Genomic DNA, 22,939 nt, shown 5'->3' on the forward strand with positions numbered 1-22,939 from the left:
GTCTAGTGCAACTGTTGCACTTATTGCGTTGGTCCGAGGGCGTGTCCATTAGCGTCACCTCAACGTTGTTACGCAAACGCCTGCTTGATGCTTACGTGTTTACTGACTGAACAGGAGAGCTACCTTGTAGTGAACAAACACAACATAGCCTGCTCGTGTTTAACAATTTAATATTATAAAGAAACTCTAGCTGTCGAATTGTACTGAAATACTAACATCATCGGGTAAATACTTTTTCAAGTGGTGTTAAAATTCTCTGTTATATGTTCTGTACAGTTGTCTCGCTTATTGTCTCGCTCTAAATAATCTGGCAAACATTAGCTAGCTAGGTACTGTAGCTAGCTAGTGCCAGCCAATGGTCATCTTAGATAACGCTAATCATCGTTGACGTCGTTATCCATGTTTTTGCTTTAAAATCAATCTCAAATGTGCCATAATGCTTCTACATAAAATATACAACGGTAAACCTCAAACATTAACCGTAACATTAGCTATGTCAGAACTTGCTTTTCGCATTGCTAGCTAAATCGGCTAAACTAAGGCCTTTTTGCGACAGCAACCAAGCTACTGTAACCACCGTCGTAGGCTGCTAGCTCGAGTAGTAGTATGCAACTGAAGCAAACTAACTCTTGCGTTTAAATGTTAAATAACATTAAACCTTATTAAATAATATTATAGTTTTATTGACCGCTAACAAATGAGGGTACAAACTAGATTTTTTGCACGGACAGACAGGTGTTTCTTAAATTCAGAAATCACACAGGGGCAGGCTAAATGTAAGATACTCACGATTGTCGCAAGTGTGACTTCAGATTACAAAGTGTTTTATAACTAATTTGCAAAGCCATATTGTGTATATTCTAGGTTCAAATTAACTCGTTAGTCGTATTAATAAGCAGGCACTGCTAACAAGCTGGGTAATGATGGTTTGTTTGGATATAGTTTGACAGCTAACTGGCCTAGTTAATTAGCAGTTTATTTTTTACTAAGCAGGCCAGGCAGAGACCAGAATCGTGTCCAGCCCCCGACGACCTTTGCGCTCTAAATTTAAATATAAATCCAAATTTCAGAGTATTGTTATTTAATTAAAACACGGAGAAGAAATCTTGTTTCATTTGTTGTCAGCTCTTCGTTAGATGAGTTGGTTATTTGGGTAGAAGCACAGGATTTGGTGTTTGTTATTGTGTTTATCCTTACAGACGTGAATTCACTTTTGACAAATAAAATGTCTCTTTCTTTTAGGAACCTTCAATCCTGTAATATAATCAACCAGTCAAAATGAATGTGTTCGATAGAAATATAAATTTTGACTCCCTATTTAAATTTTCCCAAATGTAAGTATTACAAACTACTCACAGTCACAGCATATTCATTGTAATTAAAAGTCACTCACACTACAAATGTATCTTACACCTTTCATGTGTCTTATCATTCAAGAGTTCTCAGATTGAATAGTTTTTTATTCAAAATTTGATTTCAGTAGTGAGCATGTTAGGCCGCAAGGTGAACCACAAAAAGTATTTTAGAAAATTATTCCCGCTCCACAGTCTGGCATCTACATAGTTTGTCGCTGAAATTCCAGTCGACTGTCGATGCGTCTGTTTTATGCAGAACTAGTTTCTTCAGAGCGTAATATGATTTTGGTGGCACGGTTTGACACGTGATCGTTCTACACCAATAAGGTAGCTGCTTTTTGTCAACATGGATGGATAAGGTTGGCAAATAGTGGATGGAACCTTGCACATCACCTGGATGACCAGAAATTAGGCCCCTGACTGTTTTACATGTGATACACTGCGACTGCAAAAGTGGCTGTGAGACAGACAGATGTTCCTGTTTTTCTGCAGGACTGTGTTGCACAGACTTATGTTGTTGTTGTAACATTACATGCATTCATTCATTCTTCCACAAATGAAAACTACAAGGATCAACCATAAAAACAATCTTCATGAAAAATATGATATATAAAGCAGTACAAAACAGAATAAGGAATAACAGTTTAAGGACACTCAGTCCTCACTGTCAGTGTCAGGACAGTTATCTTCCAGTTCCTCAGTTTGTTTTCTGTTGGCACAATTACAACAACTACATAAGTCTGTGCAACACAGTCCTGCAGAAAAACAGGAACATCTGTCTGTCTTACAGCCACTTTTGCAGCTGCAGTGTATCACATGCAAAATGCTTTTAGGGGCCGAATTTCTGGTCATCCAAGTGAAGTGCAAGGTCCCATCCTCTATTTGCCAACCATATCCATCCATGTTGACAAAAAGCAGCTACCTTATTGGTGTAAAACGATCACGTGTCGAACCGTGCCTTTTACACTCTGAAGAAACTAGTTCTGCATAAAACAGACGCATCAACAATTGACTGGAATTTCAGTGACAAACTTTTTTTGGTAGCTTAGCACGACTAGTTCTTTTTTATGAGCTAAAGATTGTGTAGCTGCCAGACTGTGGAGCGGGATGAAACGATGACAGGGTTCACCTTATGGCCTATGTTAGTTAATTTATTTCTGCTGTTCTTCTTGATTATGATCCCATTAAGATGTCTTCAGTGTCCCTTTTCTGTTGAAAATGTCCTATTTAGAAATCAATTTTCTCTAACAAATGAGATATAACCCAGAGAATATGACTAATAGTAAACTGGCAACTGGATTCCAAAATATGTTTTGGCTTTGTTCCACTTTAGCTCCAGGTCCACCCAGCTGCATCTGAAGAATGTCTACTCCAGCCTGGCTCTCTGCATGTTTGTTGCTGCTTCTGGAGCCTATGTCCATGTCGTCACCCGACTCTTCCAGGTAAACAGGAATGTTGGTTGAAAGTGGACTAACAAGGCATACAGTATTTTGACTTCGTTATAACCAGAACACTTTGATGTGTAATTTAAGGGTGGGCTGTTGACCATGCTCGGCTCATTGGCAATGATGGCATGGCTAGCCATGACCCCTCATAGTCCTCAGACTGAGAAGAAGAGACTGGGCATCCTAGCTGGGTTTGCTTTCTTTACAGGTAACAAAATAGTTAAAAACACTGAATTGTTAAATATATTTAAATGGCCCTGATACTAATATTATTTTATTTTTTACTTCATGCAGGTATTGGTTTAGGCCCAGCTATGGATTATGTCATAAGCATTAACCCAAGGTAATAGTATTAATATACCAGTGTTATTTCACAAAATAATTAATGTTCTGAATCTTTTCCTAATATATGTACTTTGCTCCTTTCCCTTTCCATTCACAGTATCATTGTGACAGCCTTCCTGGGTACCTCCATCATTTTTGTGTGCTTCACTTTGAGTGCCCTCTATGCCCAGCGCAGGAGCTACCTCTTCCTAGGAGGTAAAAGCACCAGTCTGCACCCACTTTGTGAATAACCTACTTTAGTTATTTTAGGTCCAGTTTCCCAGACATGGATCAAGCCTAGTAAAGTAAGAGAAAAATTAAATACAAATCTAATTGAAAATGGTTTTAGTCTAGGACTAGGCTTAATCCGTGTCTGGGAAACTGGGCCTTAAAGTCAAGTGGTGGTTCAGTAATAGTAACAGGGCAGAACACAAATATATTGTGTACCATCAGCATTTCTCCCCTTAATTACTCTATGCTACAGGAATCCTGATGTCAGGCTTGTCCATTCTCCTCCTGGTCTCCATTCTGAACATCTTCCTGGGATCTGTAATGTTGTTCAAGGTAAAAGACAAAACAACACCAATAAAACCATCCCTCCTTCATGTCATATTCACTAAACAGTAAAGCAGAATACATTTTGGGGATTTAAAATACTGGGCCACACAGACAATCAACAACAGAAGGAATCTGGACTCCTCTCACAAATTTGTCTTCTGGACCAATACAGCCATTTCCATTTGTTAACTTATTTTTTTTCGCCCTTTCAGGCTCATGTATACCTCGGCCTGGTCATTATGTGTGGGTTTGTGCTGTTTGACACCCAGCTCATCATAGAGAAGGCAGAGATGGGAGACAAAGACTACATTTGGTGAGTAATATACTAATAATTTGCTCTGAGTTTCTATGGTTGCTACTACATTTTAATATAGTTACATATAGACCTAATGCAACTGAGGTGCTTCTTTCTGTGAGTAAGACACTAATTGAGTAGAGGATCCAGGAAATTGAACAAACATCATGAATGGAATGTAGTGCTCTCATCTCAGCAGTCTGATCTCCTTTGCTACTCAGTCTTGGTAGTTGCTGTTCCCTTACTGTTGTTGCTGCTGATGAAGCATCTAATGAATGAGAGAGGGAGGCACCTTACTGTCTAGTACACTGAGGCTGTCCTCTGCTACTTAGAAAGCCCTGTCCCGTCATATGAGGTCACAAGGACCTCAGACAAGGGCATTAGATGATGTCTCATCTGCTTTTGCACTATAGAGAAGGCCTGTTCTTACACCGTGTCCTAACTGGATGCGAGCGTACGACTGTCGCGTAACATCGAACGCTCTCTGTCCACACTGAATCCGTCAAATTCACTTCTGTTACGTTATGTACACTAACCACGTTACCATGGCTTCATGTGCTACAGTGCTAAAAATAAATAGAAACAGGGCGTCTGACAAAAAGCTCAGCCAAAACATTGCGCTGCGTCGCACCGCACAGCATCGCGCCGTGCAGCTTCGCGTCGTTCACGTCCAGTTAGGACATTCCAACAGAAAACAAGGCAATCAAACTGCTTTAAGTTGTCGCTCGCGTCCCGTTGCTCGCGTCCCGTCGCTCGCGTCCCGTCGCTTGCGTTGCGTCCAGTTAGGACACAGTGTTAGTGGTTGTATCATTGATGGTTTCCTCTATTAATCCCACTGCAGGCACTGTGTGGATCTTTTCTTGGACTTTGTGACCATCTTCAGAAAGCTCATGGTTGTGTTAGCCATGAATGAGAAGGTATAGTATTATAGTATAGAATTACAACCTCCCAATTGTAGTTTGCTTTTCTTCCATTTTCTGTTATCTTGATAAGAAGCCCAAACTAAATATTTGTGTGTGTTCATTTTTATACCTGTGTTTTATAGGAGAAGAAGAAAGAAAAGAAGTAAAGATGGAAAAATCCATCCAATAAAACATCGGACCTGTAATCCCATCAGGAGTTCTTCTGGTGCAAGATCACTAAATGCTTAAATTATTAATTATATTATTCCCATCATAATTCATTTTGTACTTTGATATAGTGTCTTATTTGTGGGATCAATTGTTTGAACTTTGGTTTGACGGTAATATTTGATAAGATGATCTAGGAGACCCTGTGTACTCCTTTTTGGGGGATAATTTAGTTGATATATTACTGTACTTATCACTAGCCTATTTGGACAGTTATCATTGCATTGTCAAACAGTAAACATTTCAGTCATTTTGCTCTTATAGTTCATCTCATTAAGTAGGAGGTCATTGTCTGGATTCATTACAAAAGGCCACTTTTTTATATACTAGTACAAGTTTCAGTTTGTTGCATTTCATTGCAGCTGTAAATAGGGTGACATTTCCACCACTTTGGCTCCTTTTAACTGCAAAATTTGCTGACAAATCTGTGTACCTGTCCCAGTAGAATAACAGCTACATACTTATGGATTTGGACAAACATGGTCTATTTTGAAGGGGTGAATTAACAGCTTTTTGTCTTTAGCTACTTTTCTTAAAATAACCATTTTTGGTTTGATAAACATCGTCTTTCCCAATGCTCTACTGTTTCCTGTTCATATTACATAGATGTTTGCTTTTTGTGGTATTTTTAGTGAATATTGTGTAGAATGCAGGGTGGTGTTATTGGCTACAGTGTCAAAGTAACATTTACAATTTTACTTAACTATTAGATTTTTATGGCATTTTTTCAGATTTAGGATTATCTAAAAGAAACACATTCATTTGTGTAAGAAATGCACTCAAGTTATTTTATTTGTATGCTCAATGGCTTCACAATAGTTAAAATCTGGATTTATTGATTTACTGAGAGGGTATGGCATTCCTGCCAAGTCTTCCGTTCCAGACAATTTTGTAATGATTAAAGCACATGCATAGTAGTCAAAGTTCTTTAAAAATTCTGAATCATTAGCTAATAGGTGAGTTTTCCCTATATAGTAGTAGTAGCAGCCAAAATGCAGAAATATTTACAAACAAATCTCATCTTCATGTATTTTCTCATATGTCTGACATCAATGAATAAGATGGAACAATGAGTCAATGGTTCAACCTGCTGCATTTATAAGGCTTTATTTTCTTAGAAGTGCCAATTACACCACAAGTTTACTAAACGATCAATTGCTACTCAGTTGAAGATTATACTGTTAGTGAGGTAATCTGCATATCTGATACTGTGAATAAAATTTGTTTTGCTTTTACAGGGATTGCTGTTGTAATTCTGCTTGTAATTTAATGTCAGAATATAAATTTGTTAAAATAAACTAATTGAGAGGAATTGTAATTTTACTCAAACACATTTTCAAACCATATTTTGAACATCAACATTTACATAGTTTCAAGCCAAAGTAACCCATACATTCACAATCTAATGTCAGCTAGTTGTTTTAATGGACAACAGGTATTTTGGTTTAAAACACAACCTCAGTACATTCATAGATTTCTCCTCAGGTTGTAAATGTAGTTTCCCCAAAGAACCACATTTCAGTACATCCATTGTGTTCAAACATGTTGGTGTGTGATGTCAGAGTAGTGTTCCCACTGTAATGGTGATAATCATCAGTGTCGTAGAGACGACAGGTGAGTGAGGGGGTGCCATTGAGATCCTGGGGGGGTGGGGCCCATTGCAGAGGCGTGTATTGCAGCAAGTGATGCAGACCGACCCTACCCGACCAGGGACACAGAAGGGCTGGTAACCAGCAGAAACGATCAGACAGGTGGTGTAGGAAGCACAGGCCTTCCTATGGGACACACCTTGAAGAGACAAAGTCAAAAACTGACCTACGATATCAGGAAGGGAAAGCAGTGAAACTTGTGTGGAAGTGTTAAGAATGTCACATTTCAAAGCTATCATCATACGTAGAACATGCACACATTATTTTTATCGACTGTTGAAAACAAGTGGACAGTTTTTACAAGAATACACAAGATGAAACTTGAAAAGAAATCAGACAGGCTCACCATTCTCACCCACAATCACCTCCTTTTGGCAGGCATCCTGAATATTTGCTGTGCAGTTGACAATGAATTTAGGATCCGTGCAGTCATTGTCCAACAGGGTCTCTTCACAGTGGTAACACTGCATCTGTAAAGGCCAGACTGAGACGTACATGAATACAATAACTGTGATTTTGAAGTGTTATAAATGCACATATGTCTATGATTTTATGTTGTTAAAGCCAATGTGTTCATGGTCTCTTGCTGAATTTTAATTAGGAACAGTTATGATTTTTCCACAAGAGGGAGCCAAATCCTTAAGCTGATGGGTTGGCTCCTTGTGGCTCCTTGTGTTCGGTGGCTCTGAATTAACCTGGGAACCAGAGAAATCCGCCAGCTCATGTTAATTTGCTCTGGCAGGTGGGTCTGGCCTAGCCTGACGTTGTCATACTCATAATTCTAGTCAGAATATGAGTCTGAGAACTCTCCGTTGCGCTTTGACTACAGGGCGTGTTTCAAACGAGCTTGGAAAACAAATGCCTCTTCGCTCAATTGGATAGACCTACAACCAATCAGAGCAACGTAATATGTTGTTTGTTCAAAACGAATTCAACTTAAGCGCTCTTTTGTGACGTGGGTGATTACGTTACTGTTGATCATCTGTCCATCATCGTATAAAGCCCGCCCTGGCAATTTCATTGGTACGCCCAGATTCTGGTTTTCTGTAGTTGTTCCCCAATACGAGACCCTCCAAAATTCCAAAAAAAATTCCCGAAAAAAAAATTGTGGGCGGGGAGAAGTTGGGCTGCCAGCCAGGCTAGGTCTGGCCACTCTTCCATTCAAACAGATTTCCTTGCGACTTTTTCTGGTATCAGTACTTTACTTCACTGTTTATTTTTCTGACAACTTTTTACTTTCACTGTTTACATTTTTTACACAAATATCTGGACTTTCTACTTCTTACATTTATAAACCAGGCTCGTTTATTCTGTATTTAATGTCATGATCAATATAATTTATTGTCATTGCGTCCAGTTTAACCCTACTGTTGAATGATGACTATGACAAAGATTATCCATTGAAGAGAAAATAGTGAAAAAAGAATGCACTTGGATTCAATAAATTATAGACTTTCTCAACTTATTGTGGTTTTGTGTTGCTGGTTGGAATTGTTTGGCCGTATAATGCACGTTTAGCCACCTCACAAACACCAGCCAGCTTTTCACCAGCTATACGCCATCTAAAGCTAAAATGTTATTGCATGTATGTGAGCGGTATTTATACTGAGGTGTGAGTTTAACTACTTAAACTTGGCTACGCTAACTCCACTAAATTCATTTCTGCACGACATAGTGACCCCATCTGGAAGCACCAAGCCCAACTGTGTATCCCGGTCACGGTACAACTGTCACGTCATTGCATTGCTTCTCAGAATCATTTTCTACTTACACTTCAGCGCCTTAGGATTAGTCAATAGGTCGTTTGACTCACGCTCTTGACCACCTCTCACAAACATCACTTTGGCCAGACCAGGTTACGCCACTGACATTTGAATGGCACTGGTTGGTACAAGGTTATAGATGCTTGTCAATTGCTCTAGCCTACACGGTGTATTAAATATTAGGCTACTCTAATTTAAGGTGTATATGGCCATATGGTGTATTTGCGATATGCTCAGTAATATAACAGAGTATACCTTGACGCTGGCCACTGAAATAGGTACAGATAACCAGAAGTGACTATATCCCGTATGCACTTCTGGTCATTGATCATCTGTAGCCTACATTTGTTTATGTGTATGGCGCATTGAATTAAAGCGTAAATAAAGAAAATGTCAAATGTAAACAAAAAAGCAAGAAGTTTGAAATGATTTGTTGAGTGTACAGGCATAATCAAGGCAAGTAGTCCCCTATTTTTGCTGCAGGACATTGATGCCACAGGCAAAGGATAAACAGGGTTTAAATGGTGCACACAACACGTTTGCAAATATTTAAAAAAGTTAAGACATTTAGCCTACCTGAGCAGAGCACGCATCCACATAACGAAGCAAGGATAGCCAACGACTGCATCTTCCATTAACTCCATCAAATTATTCATTTAATGAAAGTATAGGTTTAGCTTAATGTGTTTCTGTGTCCTAATGTGTTTCTGTGGTTCTTACATAGCAACACTAGCCACAGCATGCACTAGAGGTTTGGTTGTATCTGAACTTTAATGTCGCTATATAGAGCGCTTGCGTGCTCTCTGATGGGCAGACGTCACGCAAGTGGAACAATCTGAAAATCCGTAACGAGATAACGGACCCACTCATCAAGTCAGTGTCTTCACGTAATATGTTTCTCATTGTAAAACTCATACATTTTTTCCGCATATGCTGCAACGAGGTTCTGCTATGTAGCCTAATCAATTATAGCCCGTAGGACTGATAAGCCTATAGCAAACACAGTCGTTTAAACTAAACTTAGCCTAAATAAAACTCACAATCATTAGCTACCTGGTGAAAGTGTTTCAGTAGTAGGCTAGGCTAGCCTAAAAGACCAACTATAGGCTAAATGAAAATACTGACCGATTTCAGAGAAGGTACTTTAATTGTTAAATTTTTGCATGTTTGTATCCATTAATGAACATAATCGCCATTGTTATTTTACTGCCTTGTGAAAATACATTATGGTTAATGGCTTCATTTGAATTCTTGTGGAAATGCTGCGTACATAGCACCTTAAAATACAATTTTAAAAAACGGAATGAAAAAATGACAATACCTCAAGACATTATGAGGAAAAACGAAGAATAAAATATAATAGTTGTACAAAAATAGCAGTTTTAGAGTAAAAACCGACAACAATAACAACATCAACAACTAAAAAGAATCTGTAGGATTAGCCCCCAAAATAAATAAGTAAATAAATAAAAGAGATAAACCCCTCTGACATGATATGTTGCAACCATAAAGCAAACAGATACAGACATAGTTTCAAGGCAAAACCACCCAAATCCTTTATACCCCTTCATTCTTCATTGTTTTAGAAGACAGCTGAAGTTTGAGGGGGTCATACAGCCTATGGGATTACCCAATAATCATAACCTCTTGATTTGTACATCACTCCGTTAATCCCAGAGGACCATTATTTGATACATGGTCAAAACAGAGCCTCCAATGATGGGGAATAGAGAGTATCTGGCTACTGGGTGCTACACAAACATCAGGGGGAAAGTATGTCTTGTTTTGTTTATATTTTTAAAGATGTTATTGTTTTGGTCTCCGAACATAGGAACTGAACTTTCCAAATGTGACCACACATTGGGTGAGCTTCAATGGCTGCAGACATTTTCAAACATTTCTTAAATTCAAAATTGTTGTCATAATAAGAGTGTATTTACATTAACAGTCAAATTTGTATTATCATGGTATAGTCCCACAGTAGTTCTTCTGACAGAACTGGGTGGGATAGACATGGTGGTAAGTGAATTATGGCAAAAATGAATTCAAATCCATGTTGGTTTAAAGAACACACGGTACAAAAGCTTGAGTTGGAAGCACAAGGATGTCAGACTTCTGTAGGAGTTTGAGGGGAGCTGTGATGAATATATAAACTACTTGTTACTAGTTACCTCGTGAAGTCCATGATTAAGAGAAGTCCACATCCGTAGTATCTCATTTTCTAGTTGCTTTGACAATTAATTTCTCAAATGCCCTATATAAATTAATACACCCCACATCGTATATTCTGAAATCATCTCAATTCTGCCCATCAGAATAAATATGAAACAGCTGTACAAAACATGTATTGCTTACCAGTGTTCTGGTTTCTAATCATGATTCCTCTCACTCTAGGTGCCCTCATCATGTCAATCTGGATAAAAAGATTCAGACGTCAGATGCATGTGAGACACTCAAATGACACGTGGTAATCAAATGTAACCGTCTCGCCTCAAATACTTAATAACTTGTGCTTTATAAAGATGTGGCATCCATCTTCTATTTGGTCTTTTTGTAACATTCCCATAGCTCTAGAAGGGATATTTGTTCCACTTAATTGTACATCAAAAAAATCGAATGGATGTGAGCCTGTTTCTGTGCTTACGAAAGGTTTACATTTTCCCAGATTTCAGAAGTAAGCAACTTATAGATGTCCAGTGTTTCAGGATATCAATTCCTTTATCCAAAGGGGAGTTACACTGACAACAAGAGGGACTTTGTTTGCAGAATTCTGTTATTGGAATAAAAAGTGACCATGTTACTTTAAATAGGTTTTGGGGGATGATTACAAAACAATATAACATCTGTAGAAAACTTCCACAATTTCTTGTTAAAAATGTTTTGTGTTACTCAAGAAATGCATTGCTTGTGGCAGTCACAGAATGGCTTCATAATGCTGCCATAAAGCATTATTCCTGATAAACCCAACAATAATCTAACGGACAGGTACAATTTCATGTTACATAACACGTGTCATGATTTAACATGTGTGGTGTGTTCCTAATATAAAATGTGTTGATTGTGTTGGTTATTTATGGGAATTTCGAAGACTCAGGAATGGTGAGGACATATTTTTTCCTGTCAAGAGTTCATCGACTTGGGCAAAGCTTGTGGAGCCAATGCATAAGGTCTTGGTCAAACTTATGTGTACACATATATACACACACTTGTTTTCTCAATTTAGAAACAACATATTCAAAGTTAAATAAAGCGTAATCTCTATAACAAGACATGGAGGCATAGAAACATTTTGGTGATCAATTCTCACATAGCAACACATTTGGTGGGCAGTTAAATTTGGTTGTTTACTTTAAGTTAATGACATCTTAGTTATCTGTGGCCTGCATATTCATATAGATAAGAAAAACCCATGGTAAGCATCACCTGTTAGAAACCACTAACAGCTGCATCTTACAACCTGTTCTTCAGATACTTCAGACAATGAAATGAGAAAGTGGCAGCCTTGAACAATATAATATGTTTCATGCGCCTTGTTCTATATGTCTTTTTTAGTTCTGGTCTGGATTACAGACTATATATTGTGTGTGTGTGTTTGTACATTAATCCTGGAGGGAATCATCTCATCATCTGATTTTTGCTATGGAATATGTTTGTGTGGATTGTTCACATGTCAGTTTAGCTCCTCAATTGCTTTGCATGTGATTCTTAACCTGAGGGTGTCTATAGAGCGTAAAGCACATAGTCTTACGAGAGAAAGGGGTTTTTCACTGTGTGGGTGTGTCTGTGTTTTTTGGAAAGAGGAACACTACAACTATATTTACTTCTGGGTCTGGGCTACCACTATGAATGGATAGAGTTGCATTTTCAGGGTTTTAGGGCACGCTCTTCATTGTCCTGCCTACTCCTCTCTCTTGACATTGTCCTCCTCAGCCTTGACTGCCACAGGAAGAGAGGCTGTCGTAGAGGGAGTCACTTAGGGACTCTGGTGTCTCCAAGGCCTGGGGTCTGCTAGGGGAGAGGATGTCTTCAGGTCGCTCTTTAAGTAACTCCAGCCCTCCATCCTTGCCCACCTCCGGGGCACTGGGAGTCCGGCCTTTACCCCTCCGGCTGAGCCCTGTCTGGGGCGGCAGGGGGAGACTTCCTGGGTCAGCGGCCAGTGGGGTCTGGGGGGTACACGGCTTCAAACTCTTGGAAGAGGCAGGAGGTAGGAACATGATCAGGTGGATGAAGTAGAGTAGAGGGAAAGAGAAGGGAAACATTCAGCACAGAAATATTGTATATAGTTAGTCCTTTATTTAGGTCTATAGTAGTGTTAGTCCTATATTTAAGTAATTTGTGAAACAATGTACCTTTTGAATTTCAATCGTTTAATTGAGGCATCTGCTGCATATAATAGTAATGTGGGAATATACTTTATGGTTATACATTAGATACATTTTTTGTTAATTACTTAGTAAATGTAGTAGAGTATTGAAACATCTCAAGCAAGTTCAGGTGGTAGACTCCAATGTTGACAGTTGGCATCAGGATGCACATCATCCAAAGTAACTCCAAAACACACTGCACCTAATCGAGCTGCCGTACACTCATGCAATAATTCAAATAAATTACAATGCTATCTTTAGCCATTTCTGACAACATAAAGCTCATACATTTCTGGAAAATCTTTCAAAAGCAGGATCCTACCGCTTTAGATGCATGCTTACATTGGTCTAAATACTTAATATTTATACCAATATTTGACTCTGCCGACTTAACGTATAAACACTACACAACTCTCACCCATCTTTATCTCTATCTCTCTCTTAAATTGAACAGCAATACCCAATGATAATAATGACAGTGAAAGTGATCATGGTTGTCTTTAAATGGGACCCTTCTCTAAAAAAAGTAATAAGGCCCAGGGCTTTCCTCACAGACAATACAGAAGATGTGTCAACAAAGGCCTCAGAGACCTTCCTTTGCAGCATTGTCACCAGATGATAAAAAAAAAAACTTTCATTTGTTTTCATGCATTTTCAATCCTTTTAGATTCACACAAAGAGAAAAGATAAATTTGGGCCCAAGATCAACTGTCTTTCACTTACCCTTCTAGAAGGTGTTCCATGGCAGCCTGGCTCCCCCTGAACATCCAAAAACACGTTTGTGGTTCCTGTAGGGCATTTCAGGTTTGGAAAGGTCCAGTTCTTTGAGGGTGGATTTTGCAGATGAGCACCGTATGCATCAATGTCTGCACGGCAATGGAAAAAAAATCCTGTTATCTAAAGGTTATAGAGTAGTTTCTTTCTTATCCACTGATTATTCATTCAGCTGATTAGAATTACATGATGTCACTGGAGCTCAAATAATATTCATACCCTCATGAATGGTGCTTGACAAGTGGATATTGGGAGCCTTGTCTTCCATTCCTGAGCTATAAAGAACAGAGGGGGTGACTTCGTCCAAAGAGGAGAGCTCCCTCTCCAGAGTCCGGGCCTTACGTGGAACTTTCATCGGGGCCCCATGTTTCCCTTGAGGGCCGGAAAACCCTTGTTCTCCTTGCAGCTTGCCCTTGGGGATGTTCTTCCCTGTAGCACTGCTTGCGTAGTCAGGCATGGGAAATGTGCCGATGCCACTGTCAAGGGTACGCATTGAGGCTCCTGAACCTAAACAACGTGCAAGCAGTAGAAACGCAAAATTAGAGCAGGAAAATAAACATTAACTTTCTATTTTTTACAGGGCCGTAGTTAAGGTAAATGTGCAGACATTCATATTGTAAGTCAACGCTCAGCCCTTACCTGTAAAGTTCTGAGAACTAATGGACTCTGCTAGGCTTTCATCTGAAGTGACCTCTTCCTTACCAACCATCTCGGAACCCTGAAGTACAAAAGAGAGGTACGGGATTGACTTCAGCAATATTTGCTTTGAATCAAGTGATGGATAAAAAGTTTATGGAAATGTATGGAAAAAGAACAGGAGTACTTTGTCTATTTCATCCCGGCTCTTGGTGTGGCTGACCCCATTTCTCTGGTTACTGAAGATGGGCCGAGAGCTTTTCAAGTCAAAGGAGAGCCGTCTGTGTGCCATTCCAAGGCTGGCCACTCCTCTCTCATCCACCCTGTTTCCAGAACAAGACGACGAGGGACTTAAGAAGGAAGATGTTACAACTAAATCATAGGGAAACTAGCTTGGAATTATAGTTTGATTTCAGTATATGCTTCATTATTACCATAAAGGATCTCCTACCTGTTGAGGAGCTGCTGCATGAAGTTGTCGGCAGTCACTCCTCTGTACATGAGGGACATCTGGCCCTGGGCCTGGTCCATCACTACCTCACAAGAGTGTCCCCGGCCTGCACGCTCCATAGCCACACCCACACCATTTACATATGCTCGTTCCTCTTCCAGGGCCTTTCGCAGGTCCTCTGCCTTCTCCATCAGCTTGGAGATGTTCAGGCTCTCCACCACTTTCCTGGGACCCTTGCCATCCTTACCCTCTGTGGCAGTCGCAGACAGGGATGACATATTGGTTTTCTGCTTGGACATCTCTGGCTTGCGGCTGAGGGCAGGGAGTTTGCTCTTTCTTAGTCCAAACCAGCTGGCAATGCCATTAGAAGCCTTCTGTTTTGTCTCAGTCACCTGGCATCGGTCCTGTTCCTGCAGCTTCATCATGTTCTCCTCAATGCCACGCATTACTTTCTGCTCAATGGCAGATTGCTGCGTGGAAGGAGCAGAGGAGGATGGCTTTTTATCCTCATTTGCGATGGCTTCAGCAGAGGATCTGGGTGGTAGAGGAGGAGGAGGGAGGAAGCTCTCTGCATGTAAGGAGGTCTTCTTCTTGCCAGCTGTGAGTTTGCTTTTGTCCTCTGGCCTGGGTGGATGTCTTGTGGCATGGGTGCGGTCTTCGTGCGTAGGCTTTATCCCCCTTGGATAGGAGGAAGCCTGGCCGGCCTTAGAGGGAGATTTGGATGTGATCTTAGAGGGACTGTTTTGGGGGCTGGGGACAGTTTTACTGTGTTGACTCTGGGTGATGGGACATTTACCATAGCTCCTCATGGATGAAGGGGGCTCTGTGTTGGTAGCTGACATACCCATTTTGATCTTTGGACCTTCTGCTTTTGCTACATATATTCTCTGGGTGAAAGTATCCTGTTCACCTTTAGAGATGGGCGATGGAGTGGCTGAGGACTTGGCCCCTACTTCAGTGAATGGACCTGGATGTCTGGGATGACTCCCTAGGCTAGTTTTGGGGTAGGGTTTCCCATCCAGGGAGTCAGTGTATTTTTGATGCCTGTTCTCTATTCCACTTCTCTCACCCTGTCTTTCAGTTGTCTTGCTTTTTTGACGATTATTGTTGGTGGTTGGGGGGCTACCTCTGTTACATTGTGCATCCCTTTTATCTACAGACTGTGGCGGGACTTCTGGTAGGTCTTCTGTGCTCTTCAGTTTTCCCAGAGCGGCCAGGCGCTCTTTGAATGGATGGTGACTAGACTCACTCTGGTGTTTACCCTGCCCAAACCCTGGCCTCTTAGGGGTTGAGGACCCAGGCAAAGGTTCACCTCTCTTGGCTGCAGATGTAGGCAGATTAGGTGGGTCACAGTTTGGCTGACTATATTGTGGAACTGAGCGCTCTTGGTTCCTGTTCCTCTCACTGGAGTAGCTGCTGCCCTTATGTGCTTTATTGGAGGTGGCAGAAGAGGAAGCGGGTAAGCTGAAGTGTTGGTGAGGCTTGTGCCAGACAGGGCTCTCTGAGTCTGTGTCTTGGTCTGAGGGATCCAAGTCAGAGAATGGTTCTGCAGACCCTGGGGACGAATCTGTGTGCTGAGAAGGGGGACTAAGCACCTTCTCCTCCTGCTGAAAAGATTTCTCAACAGGACCCTCATTCTGGGTGCAAGGGAGGTACTGCGACGTCCCATCTGAGGGGCAGACATTCTCATAGTGGGGCACTTTCTGAGAGCCCCTCTGTGGTTGAGAAGAGTAGAAAGGTGCCTTGGTGTTGCCTCTGTGTTTGGGTGCAGAGTGGCTGCTGTAAGCTATCTCCTTGACTGGGGGTAGAGGGCACACACTGTCCTCAGGCTGGGGTGGGGAGGTGGGGGCGGAATGTGTTGCAGGGTAGGCCTCTACTTTAGGGGGGGAGGAGGATGGGTGCTTGTCCCTTTCAGTTGTGGTGGCTTTGCGGCCCAGGACAGGAGATTGGTACACTTCATAATTATTGTTGTTCCTGCAGGGGATCTTGGAGCTGCGGGTCAGTTGGGGGCTCAGTCTGAGACTGACACTGCCTGCTTGTGTCCGCTCTCCTATTGTAGGGATCTTCAGGAACTTGAGCAGGCGGGATGGTGAAGAAATCGGACAGGGCTTGACTTCACCAAGGCCTGATGTAGAGGAGGGGGAGGTGGGGCTTTGTGCAAGCTTACTTTTTGGGCCTGGTTGAGCCTGGGCAGAACTGGTCCTCTCTGGCACTGGTGCTGGGGAGTAAGACTCCACTGCCACTTTCTTTGACACAGAGGTCTCATTAAAGGAGAAGTAGAGTCTGTTACAGACCTGTTCACTCACTTCCTGCTCCTGAAATCCTGGTTGGGAGCTAGCCGTGGCTGCCATATCCAGATTTGTCTCTGAGGTGTGCAGCCTGTTCTGCAAATTATGTGCTTCTGTTGCCTCTTCTTCCAGGTAGCAGGACTCCTCTGACTGGTCTCCATTCTGGCTCTGCAGGTCCATGTGCTTCACATCCTCACTGAGTGAGGAGTGGAGCTCACCCCTGAGAGGAAGTTTACTGGATGGATGAATTTTTGGGTGGGTGTGTATGTTCTTGGACTCCTGCCCATTCAGTCCTGAGACTTGGATTAGCGAAGGTAGGAATGGATCAGAGCCTTGGGTGTCAGGCTGCTCTGTGCTAGGTACGTAACGCTGGCTTTTGCCGTCAACAGACTGTAAAGCTGCTGTTTGGGGAGCGCCTGTGTTCAGTGCAGAGGCCCCCTGGCTCTCAATCCAGGCCTGCCCTCTAAGACCATCTCCTCTGCCAGAGTAAGCAGCACCGTGACCTTGGGCACACTTTAGCAAGCTGTCCAGGCTGCTCTTTTGTGAGAGCATGCGGCAGGACTGGCAGCCTCCATGATGGTGCTGTCGGAGCTCCTCCCCCTCACCGTTGGCATACTCGTGGATGTCTGAGTCGGAGCTGGAGTGGCGGCAACGTGCCGAGGGCCGCTGAGGGGAGGAGACGCTCCCAGAGGACATCAGAGAGCCCATCTCCATGGAGACCAGTGCCTGACCCAGGTCATGGTGTGCAGACAGGCAAGAGGAGGGGTGGAACTTCAGGGGGTCAGACTCCTCCAGCCTGCGCAGGACCTCCAGAATGTGTGCTTTTTTCTTAAAGAATGGAGACAAGGCTTCCATGGAGGTGGCGGAGGCCTGAGCCGAGCCTGCTGTTCCATTATGAGTCCGATCTCCATTACTCTGCAGAAACAAAGAATCTGGCTTTTATCCTCCTATTCGAAATGATATCAACATCAAAGCATCTTAAAAAACATCAACATATAATTCTAATACTAATATTAGTCAGAAACCAATTATTTCTTTTAACCTTTTTGAACTTGGTTGTTTATTTTAGTAGCTAAAAATAACTTCAAATAACTAATAGGACACCTCATCTGTGAGCCATAGTAATAACGGATAAACCGCAGAGAGCTGATCAAGACACCAATGTTACTGTAACAAAGAGGAATGCTGAGCACTCTTCTTAACAGGGAGAAGAATACATGAACGAGAGAGTGAAAAGAGAGAAAATTGCACAGCCATAGGAGTGCACTTTGGTTACACTTGGCTAGCCAACCTCACAAGGTTGTCTATCTTTAATTAAAGAAGCAATTAATTCTGTGATCAGTGGAAAAACATCTTTACTCTCGATCCTTCTTCCTGGAAAGAAGCCAATCTGTCCAAAAGTAAGTATTTGCCAGTGGAGTCCTCCAGGGATTGTCCAATTAAGACAGAGGATGGGGAAGGGAGCTGGGTCCATTTATTTAGTTTTTCTCACATACAGCCTTCTCCTCTCACTACTGTCATTGTTCTCAACACTACTGGCCTTCCCCAAAGCCACTACGTGCCAATTGGATGAATCCAGGCAACAGGCCTGATTCCTGCAGGTGGCCCTCACTGAAGCCACTTGATTACCTCAATATATATACCGTGCATTGTTTTTCCTTTTTCAATCTCTATCTCTCCCAAGTGTACCCAAAGAATTATTGCTTGTCAATTTGAAAATTCAGTGGACTGCGGTGACTTTGAGAGCCTCTCTGCCACAGATGGTAAGTACCTCTACTGAAGCAATGATTTACCATCCTCCTAATACATTCCCCGTCACAACCTGGGAACAAGCCATCTATATGCAGTACACAGGCCATCTATATGCAGTGTGTTTATACAATCAGCACCAGAGCTGGCCTTCAATGAATGGGCAGAGAGAATCTAAAAGCAGGGGTCATAACAAGTAACAAGGTTGGTCTGGCATATTTGGGTAGAAATATGAGTGTTTTGAGAATGAGGGGGGTCTTTTGATGAAGTTGACAGAAAATCTTTCTCCCTCTATATTGTCCTATCGGACTCAGGCGTTATGATGGATGGAGAAGAAATCCAATCTGGGGGTATGAGATGATAGCAGGGCAGCCTTAAATTGTGGGGACACAGAGGAAACATTCCCCGAGGAGGGCTGAGACACTCCTGCTCATAGTGTGACTGAGGTAGTGGAGGGCAAAACTAAGATAAAGTATAGAGAGTACAGGGGGCGAGTGTTGGAAGAAGACAAAAATCTATATTCAATTTGACACCTCGATATCTGCCTGACAAGAAGAAGCTAATCAGTCTCCCCTAGGGTTGAAACTGGGTCTCTCTCTTTTTTTAATCTTGATCTCTCTTTCTTGTCTTCTCCCTCTCTGTGGTTTGTCAGCAGCAGTCTGGTTGGGTCCATGGGGCAGTGATTATGCCGGACCATTTCGAGAGAGAACATTACAGAGCACTCGCTGAGTGCAGCCAAGTGTACGTAGGCATAAGTAGGGGAAAAACACAAGTCTCTTGGCATCAGACAAAAAAACAAAAGTAGTCTGGTTGGATATTCAGGAGGGACACTAGAGAATTAAACATACAGAGCATGGTTACATTACATTTAAATTGCGGCTGGGTCTCAGTTTGGTAATCATTCCACCTTCCTAGAGATGTCTGAGTGATTGTATGTTTTATTTTTCTGTATACTGTGGACCATGTCCATACCTTGAGTTCCCCTGGCTTTGAGCTGTGAGGAGTTTATCACTTCCCATGGATGACTCGTCTGTGCTGTGCTCTGAGACAGACACCAATGGCATCTGGCAGAAGAGAGACAGAAAATGAAAGAGAGGGAGAGAAAGCGAGAGTTAGGAGATATTTAATATTATAATTCTGAACAGCCTCTCCAGATTTCCTCTAACCTGCCACCTATTACAGAGGGAAATGTTATTACTCCAGAAGGCAAATCTTTTTATTCTTATCTCAGTTCCAAGTAATTAAATTGCATCAGTGGTGAGATGGTGACAGTTTTTTTTATACTTATTATACCCATCACAAAGAGAGGTGATTTTCGGAAAGAGACTGCATCAGAGGAAAGAGTTTGCTTACAAAGCGAGTGACTGAAGAATTCCGAAAATGAGATGAGAATGAGAAAGATACAGACAGACATTTGGGGACAGTTTATATTGACAATAATAGAATATGCTATTTTACACTCTTGGCAATTACAGACCAAATGTGTTTAGGTTAAATACTGTATTGAGATTGCTTCTCTCGTTCTCTGTATTATAAACTCTGCCATGGACCAAGTGGAATACTATAAGAACTGATACAATGCAGGAAATTGGTAGCAGACAACATACAAAGCATGATGATGAGAATGTCAGAGAAAAACTATGCTGCTGATGTACAATTGTACTTGAGCCACATACATCAAATAGCAAAGAATTAAGAACCAAGGCTATTAAATATCTTTATCAATCACTCTCAAACTTTTGAGGGTGAATCTACAAAAGAAGACCTATCTTATCACAACACAGTTAATTTTTTTCAACAAGGTACAGCAGGAATTATGTCAAGCTTAAATCACCTTCTCTGAGTTCTCATTGGCAGCCTGATAAGGTCTGAACAAACTTAGAACCTAACTGTTTAAACTTACAACAAAATGTCATTACACTTGAGAGACTAAATGTATTTGTATTCATATGTTGGAAAACTCTACCTGCTGCAGTGAGCTGCTCTGAGGATGTAGCTTCTGGGCAAAGAGTTCTGTCAGAGTTCTGTTCTGTCTCTCTAGGTCAAACACACGCATCTTCAGCTTTATACACTCCTCCCTCAGGTCCTGAAAGAAACAGAGAAACACACACAGATATAGTTCAAACACATTATTGAATAAGGGGAATAAGCATTTGCCAATGCCTTTGTGTATTTGTGTCATCTCATCATTCTTACTTTTTGATTAAGCAGGGCTTGAACTACATGGTTGGCCACCTGAAAAAAAAAAAATATATATATATTGTACAGAAGGGCCTGTAATAGACATGAGTTCCAAATAGAAGCATGACACATAGTAGTGTACACAGAGACAGAAGGGTACAAAAGTTAATCTCACAAACTCTACAATAGGACGATACATACAAGTAAATTATAGTGTCACATGTTGCACAACATATGGTATTTCTATACAAACTCACCTCGTCTAGACATCTTTCATAGGCCTCTCTCTGACTTTCATTTGCCAGGGCGAGGGCTGAATTTTCTGCCTTCAAAGCATAATGTGAGAGACAAAAGGAAGGAAAAACATAAATGGAGATAAAATGTAAAACATTCATAACAAAGATCAAATTCAAGAGGTCTGTCCTGTCTTTCATATTGATCTCCTTTGAGGGTTAGGGTTAGTACATTTTTTCCCTGTTTTCAAAAAATTCTCAAAATATCTACTTGATTTTATGAAGAAATAGGCAGAGCTAGAGGATGGAGTGGACAGCATATATATTTCAAAACTGAAGGAGAAGGGATGTTTCCTTCCCTCTCCTGATAGGTGAACGTCCACAGGACTCATCAAAGAGAATCTGACCACAACCTTATTCACAATGATCTAAAGGAAAGAACATGTCTCTCTGGCAATAATAGAACTCAACTTCTGATGTGAAGACAGGGACGATGCTGAGAGGGGTGAGAAGGGAAGAGTAGGGAAGCCTACAGCAACAGAGTCCAAGAACAGGCGTCAGCTGAGAGAGCGAAAGTGAGTGTGGATAACTAACATTTGGTAGATAAAAAAGAAGGGAGTTTAGGACACTAAACCTCAGACAATGTCTGTACATCAAAACAGCCCTCAAAACAGGCTGCCAGGCCTAAGTGCTCAATAATCACGGAGCTAGGGGCGGTGAGGGAAGGAGTACCGTAGACCCAACAATTTCCCTGAACTATCGATTTTTGTCCTTACCAAACAGAGAAAAACACTGCATTTTTTATCTGTTTGTCCATGAGGTTCAAAGACAGACCAGAAATCAAAGAGAGAGTGAGAGTGTGAAAGTAAAGATACAGACAGAAGGAGGAAGTAGAGGTTGTAGGTGGATAAACCAATTGAATACACTTCAAGATAAATCTTTCTGCATTACCCTAAATATAAAAGGTTCTCTACTTACAGTCTTTCACATAATATTCTATATAACATTTATGATGGATCTGGACATTGAGAATCTTTCATCTTTATTAAATTGGTTTTTAATACATTTGTATGCACCTCCCTGCCAAAGTAAATTCCTTGTTTGTGCAAACATTCATGGCGAATAAAATCCCTTCTGATTCTGATTCTGAATACATACATTTCCTTCCAATGTTAAATATTTAGTAACAGTAGTCCAATGCACATGTTAAGGGCATTTACTATGTTATAATCACCTTTAACTAACATCTAGGAGTGTCTGTGAATGGTTGGGCTATATGTGTGTATGTCTGCATGTTTGTAAATGCTGGACTAAATCTGTTGAAGATCTGTGGACCATACACCTTGAGAGGTAATCTTTTAAACAAAGTGTATGCAGACATGGCATAGAGCACCATTCCATGTGTCTAGTGAGGATCATGGATTTATGCAAAGGGTAATTAACCCTCAACTGCGAGTGCCCACTACATCACAGAGGCATGGCAAGGGATGGCTGTGTCCGCTAGAGCTGAAGAAACCACGATGTGTGCTTAAACGTGTTTAAAGTACTTTCTCTTCACTTTCCCCCCCAGCTAGATGGTATAGGACAGGAGACCTGAAAGTGTTGTGAAAACCTTTTAAGTGCCACAGGGACCTGTGTGCCGTGTTGAGAGATTTAACACAGGCACTTAGAGCTTTAAAAGTGTTTCCTTTTAGGTCAATAAAGCTAACGTCTCAGATTAGCTGCTGTACTTTTAGTGCTAAAT

General features: G+C 41.3%; 3 protein-coding genes across 3 annotated transcripts in view; 1 reads left to right on the forward strand and 2 right to left on the reverse strand.

Moving 5' to 3' along the window:
- The first annotated feature begins 78 nt into the window (after positions 1-78).
- tmbim6 (transmembrane BAX inhibitor motif containing 6) lies at positions 79-6,342 on the forward strand. Its single transcript, XM_084705630.1, has 10 exons — positions 79-224; positions 1,243-1,334; positions 2,689-2,797; positions 2,888-3,008; positions 3,095-3,143; positions 3,243-3,340; positions 3,609-3,688; positions 3,895-3,995; positions 4,819-4,894; positions 5,023-6,342. Exons 2-10 carry the CDS (start codon positions 1,279-1,281, stop codon positions 5,044-5,046), a joined length of 714 nt encoding a protein of 237 aa, XP_084561756.1. The 5' UTR covers positions 79-224; positions 1,243-1,278; the 3' UTR covers positions 5,047-6,342.
- A 67-nt stretch (positions 6,343-6,409) lies between these two features.
- Positions 6,410-9,306, reverse strand: LOC146272743 (ly6/PLAUR domain-containing protein 1-like). Its single transcript, XM_084705631.1, has 3 exons — positions 9,096-9,306; positions 7,103-7,240; positions 6,410-6,895 (listed from the first exon to the last, which is right to left on the reverse strand). Exons 1-3 carry the CDS (start codon positions 9,145-9,147, stop codon positions 6,666-6,668), a joined length of 420 nt encoding a protein of 139 aa, XP_084561757.1. The 5' UTR covers positions 9,148-9,306; the 3' UTR covers positions 6,410-6,665.
- Positions 9,307-9,849: 543 nt separating this feature from the next.
- The window catches only part of LOC146272744 (nck-associated protein 5-like), a 33,660-nt gene continuing 20,570 nt past the window's right edge, over positions 9,850-22,939 (reverse strand). The window contains exons 5-14 of the mRNA XM_084705990.1: positions 21,220-21,288; positions 20,978-21,016; positions 20,748-20,867; positions 19,754-19,845; positions 14,745-17,945; positions 14,481-14,643; positions 14,297-14,375; positions 13,877-14,164; positions 13,607-13,749; positions 9,850-12,706 (exon numbers count right to left, since the gene is read on the reverse strand). Of these exons, the coding sequence (XP_084562116.1) occupies positions 12,446-12,706; positions 13,607-13,749; positions 13,877-14,164; positions 14,297-14,375; positions 14,481-14,643; positions 14,745-17,945; positions 19,754-19,845; positions 20,748-20,867; positions 20,978-21,016; positions 21,220-21,288 (4,455 nt within the window). The 3' untranslated portion in view covers positions 9,850-12,445. The remainder of the gene's footprint in view (positions 12,707-13,606; positions 13,750-13,876; positions 14,165-14,296; positions 14,376-14,480; positions 14,644-14,744; positions 17,946-19,753; positions 19,846-20,747; positions 20,868-20,977; positions 21,017-21,219; positions 21,289-22,939) is intronic.

Source organism: Hypomesus nipponensis, chromosome 9 (genome assembly GCF_054491055.1).
Source record: "Hypomesus nipponensis isolate SF chromosome 9, ASM5449105v1, whole genome shotgun sequence".
Lineage (NCBI taxonomy): Eukaryota > Metazoa > Chordata > Actinopteri > Osmeriformes > Osmeridae > Hypomesus > Hypomesus nipponensis.

Bases quoted from the DNA above. Each gene is read 5' to 3' on its own strand.
- LOC146272743 (XM_084705631.1), bottom strand. From the start codon at position 9,147: ATGCAGTCGTTGGCTATCCTTGCTTCGTTATGTGGATGCGTGCTCTGC. The intron at 7,241-9,095 runs GTAGGCTAAATG...TGTACGTCTCAG, and splicing joins TGGATGCGTGCTCTGCTCAG to TCTGGCCTTTACAGATGCAG. The intron at 6,896-7,102 runs GTGAGCCTGTCT...TGTCTCTTCAAG, and splicing joins GGTGATTGTGGGTGAGAATG to GTGTGTCCCATAGGAAGGCC.
- tmbim6 (XM_084705630.1), top strand. From the start codon at position 1,279: ATGAATGTGTTCGATAGAAATATAAATTTTGACTCCCTATTTAAATTT. The intron at 3,009-3,094 runs GTAACAAAATAG...TACTTCATGCAG, and splicing joins TGGGTTTGCTTTCTTTACAG to GTATTGGTTTAGGCCCAGCT. The intron at 3,689-3,894 runs GTAAAAGACAAA...TCGCCCTTTCAG, and splicing joins GATCTGTAATGTTGTTCAAG to GCTCATGTATACCTCGGCCT.